General features: G+C 34.8%; 1 protein-coding gene across 1 annotated transcript; it reads left to right on the top strand.

Annotated features, from left to right (window-relative positions):
• The first annotated feature begins 274 nt into the window (after positions 1-274).
• Positions 275-2,070, top strand: LOC149256310 (uncharacterized). The gene is made up of 2 exons (XM_089457405.1): positions 275-1,598; positions 1,854-2,070. The coding sequence occupies exon 1, from the start codon at positions 983-985 to the stop codon at positions 1,538-1,540; it is 558 nt and encodes a 185-aa protein (XP_089313531.1). The 5' UTR covers positions 275-982; the 3' UTR covers positions 1,541-1,598; positions 1,854-2,070.
• Positions 2,071-12,766: the final 10,696 nt, after the last annotated feature.

The raw sequence follows: 12,766 nt of genomic DNA, 5'->3' as shown, positions 1-12,766 counted from the left end.
TTGCATCTTCCAGATTGTGAGATTTATTTATGTAGGGGGGAGCTCTGATACCAACATAACACTCTACATTGACTTAAAGTGTTCAAATCAGTCTTGTTAGAACATAGATACCAACTCTGCAAACAATGGAAAAACAATATTTATGAAAACTGGGATTGGGGACATAGAACACAAGATAATCTATGCCACTGCATTTTACTTCAGCAAAAAGACTTCAAGTAGCAACAACAAGAGCTGAGGAAATGCTAGTGTGCTTAGGGAGACTCCCCCTTAGGTGGGCTTTCGTTAAAATGGGACTTCTTATATAAAAATTCCAGAAATTCAAAACACGAGTAGAAAGGAATCGATTATTATTAGGCCGATAGGCCTTCCTTTGAAAGAAACTTTCGTCGTCCTTTTGTTTCTGAGACTGACACCTGGCGTCCACATTCAGCGGGAAATTGTTCAATCATTTCTGTTATGGTCTTCATCCTTCAGGCGGAATGGTCGGCATTTTTGTTATCGGTGCCTAGCGGGGGTCGATATCCCTCGCTTTTGCTATCATTCGCGCCTATCCCTCGCTTCTGCTATCATTCCCGCCTCTCTATCGCCGGAAATTGCCGTATGTGTCTCGTCAAGGTCAAGAAGAGTCCCAAGCCCGTGGCATCTTGCGCCATGCCTGCGCTTCCTGGTAATTTATTGCTTTCGCCCTTTTCCCTTTGGTTTCCTCCAATCCCCAAGCTGTTAAATGCTGCCAGAGGATATGAACTTGAAGGATGCTAATTTTGGGGTTTAACTGTCAGGCATGAAGATAAACACTGATACTCTGATGGCGATAAAGGCAAAGGAAATTTATTGCTTTCGCCCTTTTCCCTTTGGTTTCCTCCAATCCCCAAGCTGTTAAATTCCTTGAGAGCCCACATATGCCTGGCCATTGCAATTTATATATTGATATCCACCGGAAGGAAGTCTTGGAGAGTGGATATCAGCCATCGGAGGGAAAATGGCGAACCAGTATTCCACCAAAAACTCTTTCGAAAGCCTGGTTGTGAGCACCATGATGAGTCGGCTAAATATGCGCAGCCCTTTTCTGGACACCAATACCTTCCTATCCAACTCGTATGATTGCATCATCGCGGACGAGAGCAAGAGCCCATTGGAGAGAGAGGAGGCGAAGCTGGAGAAGAATATCGTTCAGATTATATCCAGCGGGGACACTGATAAACTGAAGGCGAACTCCGGCCAGGCTGTCACCATTAGCGAGCACCAAGTTTGCGTGGGGTTCCACGAGGACCCAGAGCCCGGCTACCGCGTCTGGGAATGGCACGGTCACATCATGCTCTATGATGAGGAGAAGGGCTACACGGCAGAGTATATCTATGAGAATTTCTTCGAGAAGGCAACTGAGTTTAAGCGTAGAGCGGCTAAACCCCAGGAGAAGAAAGACAAGGAGAACGAGGCCTCCGGTGGAACTATGGACTTAGGAGGGCTTATTGATACCGTCAACGAGATGAACGCTCGAATTTTGTGCAGAAATATGAGCGCGGGGTCCTTCAAGTGAAGCTGCACGGTGGTTAATCACTGGGGTTTTTGGGCTTAGGGTTTATGCGAACTTACTGGTAAGAAGCCCCCCTTTAAAACAAAAAAATTATGTGCATTGGTTGGTTCTGGTAAGTCGGCTAATGCTTTATTACTTTGGGAAAAGTATTTTCTATAATAACTGGTGGGTGGTAGTTGCAATATGAAGTCCTGAATTATTTTTGAGATAATTGCAGCATTTAAAGGGGATTTGTGCTTGTAAATTAGAAATGTCATGTGCTTGGGTTTGTTTCAGATGTGGAAATTATTCAGTTTTTTCTGATGGTCCCAAACAGGTCTTCAGGGTTTCCATGCCCTGTGCATGTTGTTGTTGGACACGGCAATTGCATCCAATTCTGCAAAAAATGTTGTTCTTTGTGAAATATAAAGGACCTTTTATTTGTGTGAAATCCAGGTATTGTAACCGCTGCTCTGATAAAATTTAAATATATTGTTTTGAAATTGCATGGTTAGTGGTCTGGATGCTATAATATGTATTCACTGTACCAAACTCTGTAGTTATGCTCTCATAAGCAGAGAGCAGCTGAAAGATTTCCATAAATTACATATTAGATAGGGCTTTTGGCATGCTTCTTCTATTAAGAGAAGATTATGGACAATAATTCATTTACTATCTCCATTGTAGTTTCTTTATGCTGCTTCTTTTAAAAGTAATTGGAACCTGTATTGTCTTAATCAAGATGTATTATTCCTTATTAAATTTGTTATTGCATATAGATAAGGGAGGTGCTCTAGGCCCAGATCTTATTTTGCTATTGCACGTAGAGAAAGGAGGTAATCTAGGCCTGTCTGGTGATAATGTGATGGTATTTTAATAAAATGAAGAATAGAACCATATCTTGGCAGGGATTAATTATTTATTTTACTTGTCATATTTGAATAACAATAAACTACTCTAAGCCAGTCTGGGGATGATGTGATGGTATTTTAATAAGATGAATTACAGAGCCATATCAGGGATGAATTAGTTATTTTACTTCATATTTAAATAATAATAAACTAACATAGATCCTGTTAAACAGGGCTGTATATTTGAATAACAATCAAGGTGTATATTTAAATAACAATTGTAAATAAACTAGCATAGATCAATGTTAGCCCGGCAGGATATATTGTGTTATTAGTTGTTGAGAGGTAGGAATCTCAAGTTTTTGATCCTTAATAAATTGTGTATTATTTGTTGAGAGGTATGCATTTCAAGTTTTTTATCCTTAATAAATTAATTTAACATTGATTTATTGGTTAGTTTTCTCTCAAGGATTAAAAAAAGCCTGGTTCAATATAAAATAGTATATGCTAAAATTCAATTTGAGATGGTTCAGCATAAAATTTTATATACAAAAATTCAATTCGAGATTTTTCCATTGAGCTTTAGGTGTAGTTTACTTTGCAGTTTTACAATGTAAAACTATTTTTTTGGGTGGGTATTTTCTAATGTAAAGTTGATTCCAGAGGGAGTTCTTGACGTTTGTTGTTTATTTATGTAATAACAATTATATCTGTCTCTGTTTGTGTTGAATTGAGAAAATATCCTTCTCTGAGCTACGAGAAATATCTGGACTTGAGTTACGAACTTACCTTCTAAATCCAGGATGCAAAATTTTGCTGATGAACTCGTATTTTATCTTGGAAGGTTTGATGGCTTATACCGTTAGTTTGGTTGAAACATATAAATAGCCCATTGTCCATGCATTGTGTGGTGATCTGACAAATAAAAGAATTTGTCATTTTGTTTCTTAGCTATAGCAATGATCTGATGCAATAAAACTTTGATTTAGAAGTCATTTTTCCAGATTCAAATAGAAGTGTTCATCTTTTATTTATTTAGTAGTGTATATATTAATGGGAAGGACTATCCTGTGTACATGGTTATGGTCATATGTACCATATTTATTTTCCAATTACTCACTTTCCATGAGATGCATCTGATAATAAGTTGGTACCAACTTTAGTGCCATGTCAGCTGAGCTGTGGTCTCACTGTAAAGACGTAAAATTGCCCAGTATTAACACAGTAAATTAAGCAGAGATTAAATGTACCTGAATGATACCCTTCACACGCCAAACCCCATGCTTTAGAACTACAATCTGTGAGTCATCTGGATGCAAAGATTGTAGCTCTTGCCTCACAGCCTCAATACCTGCATTATGCTCCATTGACAACTGCATGGCAGCTATTTCTCCTGTAGACTTGACCAATTTTCCCAAAACAGCACGGGAATCTCCCAGATTGGCAACATAAAGCACCCCACCACAAACCACCCCTACTAAACAGCAAGACCCAACTGCTGCAAGCTGTGGATTTGTAGGCCATGCCTTTGTAACAATGGACAAAAACCCCTCTTCTGTTGCTAAAAAGGCCTTTCGAATCACATCAGCAGACATCCCCTGCTGCTCCATTGCAAATTCTGCAAAATTACAGCCCCCACTTAGTACTGTACAATGGATAAACTCACAATGAATGTTGCACCATTACAGTCAGCCATCTTTCAGAAGTAAATCAACCAACAAGTTCAGCCCTTCACTGAACAATCAACCAACCAGTTACCAAAAAAAGAATTCAAGCAAGAAGACATATCAAGGCCTTCTGTAAGCATAGGCACCTTCAATGGAGTATCCATGTTAGAAGGTTCCTGGTTGCTGGCCACTGTGTCTACTTTCACAAGTTGTATATTTTCTCCAACTTTGAATTCTTGTCTCTTCAGCTCCATTCTGTACAGATTGTTCCTCCTGGTCATCCTTACTACCATACTTGAAACAAGTCATTCATACTACTGAAATGGAGCAGCCCTGCTGCTAGATAAAGCTCAAACTTGATGAAGATCTTCTTACTGTTATTCAAAACTTTTTGCAGGGTTATGATTTGAAACCCTGCTTCAACTGAAACCCCAAGTGTAGAAGATAGTTTTGATTTTGAAATGCTAATAGTATAGACAGTGGATGTCAACAATATCACTGACTGCCAGAACAATCTGCCCATGCATATGCTCTTCCTTGCTTATGATATTGAAGATAGGCAAAGGAAATTATACCAATGAGATAGATCAATGCTTCAGAGAATGAAGATCGGTGTATTGCTGGCCCAAGTTGGGCTCCCAGGAAAAATAAGAGAATTCTCAGCCATATACCCAGAAGTGCAGTTCTGATATGAATAGATTTTAGCAGCAGATTGGGGAAATCAGTCCCTGACTTGGCCAAAAAATAAGGGGTGTTATGGTAAGGAGAACAGAAAAATTTAACCCTGCAATCATATCATCTAAATTTAATTTATAGCACTGGCCTGACAATGGTATCATAACAGAATAGAAATCATGATCAGGTACATCTTGTTTCTAGCATTATTTTCCTTCCAAAATTTAACTCACTTCTTTTGTGGACCCCAAGGTTCATCATTCAAATTCACAAAGCTACTTTGAATCTACTGAGGGTTAAAATGGAACTATTTTGTATTTTTGTGTGTGCCTGTGTAATTGAAGCTGAACATAATTGCAAGGGTCATCTTTATTCTTCCCTGGAATTTACTACAGGTGCTGCGCTTTCTGTTATATGTAATAGGATGTTTCCCTGAAAGGTTTCCCATGCTGAATAGGATTTATGTTGTGCACAAATGCAAATTTAAGGTTCCACACATCAAAATTTAATGCACTCCAAGTGCTATGCTTTTTCTGATTTTGATGCCAGCTGACTTATCTTAGGATTTATGTATGCAATGCAATTCTAGGGTTCTGTACATTGCAGTTTATGCTCCACGTGCTTTGCAATTTCCGTGCCTCCCAGAATATTACATTCTCGATTCTCTGCACTCCGACCTTGTTGCCCCGGACACCCATTAACGACAGCAACAGCGACAACCGATGAAGAAAAGTATTATGAAGTTGAGGTTGAAAATGCAGAGGACGAATCAGATTCTGATGTTGGGGGAGATAAAGACAACCAGCAAGTAAAGGGCAAGGGATTGAGGTGGGCTGATGTAGACGACAATGGATTGGATAAGGCGCAAAAAAGGCTCATAGAAGCTCTGCCTCCAAAGTTGTCTGGAAGGAGCAAGGCCTTGATGAAACATATAATTTGTTTATCAGAAGAGGATGATCCATCTGAATTAATCATGAAGTGGGTCAGAATAATGAAGCCCAAAAGAGTAGATTGGCTTGCAGTCCTCAAACAGATGTAGGAACAGAACCTCAACCATCCCCTCTTCTTCAAGGTCAGTGGCTTTTCAATTATTATAGATGTGCTTCTTAAATATAGATGGACTGAGTAAATTATTAACCAAGTTGATCTGTATGACATTTTCTTTTCAGTCCACTAATGCTTTTACTGCTCTGCAATTTATGCCATATGCCATACGAAGCTTCTTGGCAGTGTTATCAGACTCTTCCCAGTCCAAGTGGAGTCGCGAGTTTGACTATGTTTTAAGAGGAAACAGAGTCTAATCAGCTGAATCTGAATCAATCCCGACTTATTCTTTAAAGTTTAACTCATAAATATCACCCAAACTCACTGTTACCACTCAAATTATCACCTAGGAGGAAAAGTCCTAACCTCAATGGGACAGCCTAGACGCATAATAGGCAAGCCACTCACTGTCACCTTGATGGCCTTGCCCGACCAAGGAGACTGCCTATCCCAGGGGGAATCCGCATGATCAATTTAAACTTAGATTGTTGGGAAAGAAATTGGAAAATACTAGCATGAATTGACTACTCTTATGCTTAACTCAATCAAATCGATTCATTCGTCAAAGATGTGAGAATACACAAAATTCATATACTCGTTAAAATTCTAAGCTTCCAAGAGCAGGCATCCATATGTTCTAAGGCTAACTGTATCAGACAATCAGGCTACCGCAGGCACTCCATGCATTTGTTCATCTAATCGAAAATCACGGCCTCTTCCTCTTCCACGACCTACAATCCCATCTGTGCCATAGACAATGGGGCCCATATTATATAATCAGTTGCTCAGTCCAATCACATTGAACCCAAGGGTACTTTTTGGCAAATGACATTCACTAGCCAATTGGATAAGCGGTTCTCTGCTTGAGATTTCTGAGTACCAAAATTACTTCGTTGCACCCTCCTTTGGTTAGACACAGGTGGAACCCAAAAGGCTCTAAAGATTAGAAGTCTAGATGGAGGGCGTCTAAACATGAGAAGGTCTAGATGGAGGCCAACTATTTGCGAGGAAGAGAGGTGGGCAGCCCCAGGCCTTAAGAACATAGTCGTGGGCCTTTTTTTTATACGGAATCTCCCCATTTTTTGAGTTGAGTGGGGTCGCAGGCCTTAAGGAGAACATGGGCTGGGCTTCTCTTTTTAACATTAGCTCCCATTTTTTTGATTAGAACGAGGTCGTAGATCTTAATAAGAACATAGGGTTGGGCTTGAGCTCTTAATCTTCTTTATTGCTATGTTACCAACCAGCTCTGTTGAAAAAAACAGAGTTTTCAGGGTTCTCCTGGGTGAAACCCAGCTGGGCTCTGCTGCTGACCTTAGTTAACTAGGTCACGAGTCTGACTCTGCTGACAACTTAAACTTGCCATTATTAAGTCATCTTTGTGAGCACTTGTGGGTTGGAACCTGATTGTTGAGCGCATTTCACAAAAATTAAGCAAAACACACCTTTTTATCTGATGCCCCTCCAGTGGACTTGCGGTCGAAAATTTGATGAGGGATTATAGTCCCAGCCCAAAACTAATTGCTATTTTTTTAAACAGAGTGTGCTGAGGGTTTTGGGGGTTGCTGAATCGATCCTTTGCCTAAGAAGATTGGAAAATGAAAATTTTACTAATTGTTTGCTGGAAAAGTGAAGTTTGCTGCTTGTTTTGGATAATGCATATCAAGCTTCATCGGTGAGTACCTCATGAGTTATACACTGCTAGACAAGTCAAAATTGCACGCACATGGACATATGCCTTTAAATATGTGACAATGGATTAAATAATGTGTCCTCTTTAGTTGGTGGTCTGCACTCATATAAGCTATATTCTTCTCTTTTGGAAACTTTCCAGTTTTGTCACTCAACATTCTCGTAGATGTTTTCTTCCAAATTGTAGGATATAATTTCAGATGTAATTTCCAGCATTATTTCTCAGTGTGCCCATAAATCAACACTGCAATGATTGCAGTGATTCCTGGTGTTGTCTTTTGAGTCACTGAGCAGTGGTGAAAGTCCTATTTCTGTTCGTTTGCTTAGGAGATTTTTGATGTTAGGTACCTTTCCTTGGTTTTCCATTTCCCCACTGCTGGTTTTCTGTTCTTGTACTCAATAAATAGAGCCTTCTTACCAGCATCATTAAGGTTCTTTACTTCAAATGGGGTAAATTCCTTTCTGATGTAGCCATGTAGTTCTCCTCAATTTTTTATCAACGTTTGAGGAACTTCTACTTTGAGATTTAGCAAGCTTGTTGGTTTCTTATATTCAGTGGTGTAGTCCTGAACAATTTTTCTTTTGTTTGTGAAAATATCACAATTAAATGGATCTTCTTGATATCCAATATCGTAGAACTGATCCTTCAACAGCATTTTGAATGTCTGCCATGATACTATCGAGGGTCTCCTTTGCTGCTTCAAAGATTGCATATAGCTGTCTCACCTTAAAGCATGGTGGAAGATAACGAGGAAGTCCTCAAATTCAGAAGGTTTCAGGCTGTTTAACCTTAGTATCCTCTTGATGAGAATTTCCTTCTTTCTTGAAATTTACTGAGCATTCCTCTTTCTTTGTCATTCGATGGGTCATCATTTTTGTTAACATACCAATATTTGTTTTTAACCGACTAAGGATGATCTTTTGTTATTCTCTTTCTTCTTGGTATTGTTTGTCAATATGAAAGACCAAATACACAATGCATGGGAGATGTAAAATATGATCTTTATATCAAATGGGGCCATTGCATACAATGAGGCAGATCTCCTTTTATATTACTGGTTATTTGTTGTACAACTAATTTCCCTAATCACGTTATTTACAAGTGAATTTGAATTAATCTTACCAAATTTTTTAGTTCCTTGAAGTTTATCTATTATGTTATCAATGCATGGCAATGGATATCAGTTTTTAAGGGTATGGATCAACAATCGTCAACACTTTTAACTGCTTTGAAGTTTTGCTCTGCTCTGTTGGATCAGGTGACACACTTTTAACCGTTGATTTGAAGTGTGACTGCTTTTTCCAAATATCAGTTGAGTTGACTGCTTGTCCAATAAAAAAAATTTAAAATAAAATTAAAATAATTTAAAATAAAAATTTCTAGAAAACATTGGCTTAAATCAAGCCATATGGAAAAAATCTAAAGAAAATAATAAGCTTTCAGCAATTTATCGATTGCTATATACCTAGCATACCTAGCAGTGGGCAGGTATAATAACAAGAAAGAGGCTAGGTACTTTTTTCACTCATTTGATAAAAAAAATCTCACCACTCCTTATTTTTGTTCTAGCAGTTAATGTTGTATTAACTAACTGTTTATTAAAAAAATCAACAATAGAAATCAAATAGAAAGCGGTATGGTTCAATGCCTAAACAGTGGATATCAAGCTCTACAACATCTTACTTAGATTTTCGATAAACAAATTGCACAATGAAAAGGATGCCAACTTTGATGGTTATTGCACATCCACCATAGAACGTGTCTTGACTCCTTATGTTCTTGTTTCTTCCGTCAAAGTCCAATATAAGTGTTTAAACATATAACGAAACTTCTCTTGCAAAGTATTTACAGTAGTTGAATTTAATGTGATTGTACATTTTTTGCATATAGAATATTTTTGAATTTGATTGATAAAAACGATGTCAATTATTTAACATTTTTTTCGTCAAATTTTAAAATAGTTTCGAAATCTAATTAAAATAAAAATAACCAGTATAAAATAACTTGGATTTTTTTTTTTCTATTTGTTTACTACAACGAGTCTTTTAATATTTTTCTGTGCTTGAATTGTACTATTGTGACAATATTTGCACTGGAGCTTATCATGAAAGAGACAAGGTGGTTGCAAATTACATATCAATTCCCAACATTGAGCGAGATGTATGCACTATATGGCAGAGTAATAAAAGCTATGACACACCTGTACATATGTCACTAAATCTGACACACCTGTACATATGTCACTAAATCTGGAGTGGCTTTATTTAGAGTTGGCTCGTGATAGCGAAGAAATTCTTTCAAAGTTGGTGCTGGTCTTTAATGTTCATGTTGATACTCTTCTTTCTTCTTAGTTTTTTTCAAATGTTCAATGGTGTATAATGTAATTAGGTAAATGTTTAATAATATTAATGGTGTACAATGTAATTAGGTCAATGTTTAATAATATTAATGGATTAGGTAAATGTTTAATAATATTAATGGTGTAAAATGTAATTAATTTAATTACATTTTTTTCATTATTTTTGGGTGAAATGTTTGATATATTATATTATAATTTTGGTTACTTAAAATAAAATAAAAATAACATTATTAAAATAAAAATTATAAGTTATTATTTATTTTATCAATTTTTGTTGGGTAGTTAAGGTAAATTTGAAATAAAAATAAAAATAACCCTATATTAAAATAAAAAGTTATTATTTTTTTAATTAATTTTTATTGGGTAGTTATGGTAAATTTGACTTGGTCAAGTTAGTTTTTGAGCTCTGAGTTTATGAGAACCCATGGTATTGTCCATGGGATTTAAATCCCTTTTTAGTAGATAAAGAGTTAAAATGGATCTAGATTGGTATTAATGATAGACAGTTTAACAAATTGTTTAAATTAAATGCTTTTTAACTAAATAAATTATATATAAGAGAGCCTTCTAAGTTATGTAAGTTTGAGCCTTTTAATTGAATTGTGTATAAATGTTAATATCTTTAAAATTTTGAAATATCAATAGTGATTTTAGTAAACTTTTTTAAAAATAATAAAATTTTAATATTTAATAAAAATAATGAAATTAATATAAGTGAGACAAAATTATCATTAAATCTAAAAAAAATAGATTTAAAATTTAATATAAATGATATATTTAATTATCAATTATTTAACAAGTATAATTTCTCAAATATATTTTGAATTAAAAGAAATATAAAGTTGAATTATAAATGATTTAATAACTTTTTATATTAATACAATGTGAATATCAGCTATTTAAATCATTTAATATATTAGCCTAAATCATTTATCAATTATTGAGAGGGGTCAAATTTTTTGAAGTGAAAACCTTTAGTGCAAAACCTGAAGAAATGTTTGCATGCCAAAAAATTTGATCCCTCTTAGCATTTAATAAATTCAGAATTAATATGGATCTACACTGGTTCTAATTAGTGTACCATGTCATTGCTACTCAACAAGTATTTAATCTTATTTATAAATTAACATAACATTTATTATTAGGCTTACCAATCTAGTTCCAAAATGACAATGGTATGTTTACAACATTTGATTGAGTGATTACACTTGTGACTCAATAACAAGGTAATATTCAACTATGAAAGACATAATTCCACTAGGAGGGTATGCTACCATTTGGTTCACTTTCCATATACTTCATGATAATTGTTCTTTTTTTGCAAGGTGTTGGTTCTCATTATTACTTTGATTATAAACAACATAGATAATAAATCATAACACTGGTTCAACATATACCATTCATGAATTTTAAGGTTAGCATTGAATATAGTAGTAATACATAAGCATACTCTTGTATGCTCCTCATAGTACAATGGTATTTCCCGTAAATTAAATCTTGTGATTATGTTGGAGTCCTCAACAATAACTACATCCTTTTGCACAATGCCCTTGAGGAACTTGACTCCTTGATACATTGTTAGTGCTTTCACTTTTTATTAGTTGCTTGTCCCTATCTCCAAGAAAATTTTAATTTATAGGGACCTCTTCCACTTAGCAAAGCACAAAGCAAGGTCTTGATCTCCATTGAATCCATTCCCTCTAGTTTCATAGTGTTGGCATAAAGAATTTTAGCTACTGGCTGCTCTTTGGGTATCCCTAAAATTCGTATACCTTGGCTCATTACAGTGATGAATCAGACAAGTGTATAATGTGATTTCAATGACACCTTATCTCATTTGTAGTGAACATTTCTACCAGCTCCATGCAGAGGACCCTCTTTTCAATATGTTTTCAATTCTATGTTTTGAAATTTTTTTAATTAGAAATGTAAAATCATAAATTTAATTAATTATATGTTTTAAATTTTATTTTTAAATTAAAAATATAAAATCATAAATTTAAATGGTTCAAATTACATTATAATGCACTTAATATTTATAATATGGGTAGCCCTTTCCAAATTTATACTTTCCATTATATATTAAATATTATCCATTAAAATGAAAATAAATATTGACAAATTTTAATAATAATAAAGAATTTGGCATGTTAATATTTTTTATTAGTAATTTTAAAATTATAAATTACAATTTTTGAAATTATATTACATTTTTCATGTATTATTGTATATAATATTTATAAAATTAAATAAAATAACCATATATTTAATAAAATTTTTATTATTATCAATTTTATGGTTTGAAATTTTTCCAAAATAAAAATATAAAATTATAATTTTAAATGGTTCAAATTTCATTGTAATTCACTTGATATTTATAATATTTATGGGCTTTTCCAAGTTTATGTTTTTTACTTTATATTACATATTATTGATTAAGATAAAAACAAATATCTACAGATTTAAATAATTGCATGGAGAGACTTTAGTCCAACATGAATGATTACATGGGAGATTTTAGCCCAAAGTGAATGAGATGTTCTAAGGTTATGTAATGTTATTTAAACTTGTTAATTTAGTTAAATTACATAAATATAATATAAAATAAAATAAAGTAAGAATTATAATTATTAATAATTAAACCATTTTAGATTCATCTTAACTCTAGATTTAGATAGCCTACAAAGGGACCAAATTTCTCAAGGTACAAGCTTTTCCTTTAGATCCATCTTAAGAGTTTGTTCTATTTGCATGGTTTGGGAAATATTACAAAGACCCAGGATTTCACATGAATGAGAGAGACAATTTACTTGATGTGGTTTATAAACATGTATATGCATCTCCTAGACGGGGAGGAGCATGTGGAGGGATATGGAGGTGAGTATGAGATTGTTTTGTGTGAGAAATCCATCACAACTTGTTAGATTTCTCACTCTACAATGTTTCTATGTGCTTCAGTTTGTG

Source organism: Pinus tabuliformis, chromosome 7 (genome assembly GCF_031772625.1).
Source record: "Pinus tabuliformis cultivar Carrire ecotype Pingquan chromosome 7, CPIR1, whole genome shotgun sequence".
Classification (NCBI taxonomy): Eukaryota; Viridiplantae; Streptophyta; class Pinopsida; order Pinales; family Pinaceae; genus Pinus; species Pinus tabuliformis.
The sequence above is the reverse complement of the archived record's forward strand: the minus strand, read 5'-3'. Positions and strand labels throughout refer to the sequence as shown.

Excerpts from the sequence above, each read along its gene's own strand:
- LOC149256310 (XM_089457405.1), top strand. The coding sequence starts at position 983 with ATGGCGAACCAGTATTCCACCAAAAACTCTTTCGAAAGCCTGGTTGTG.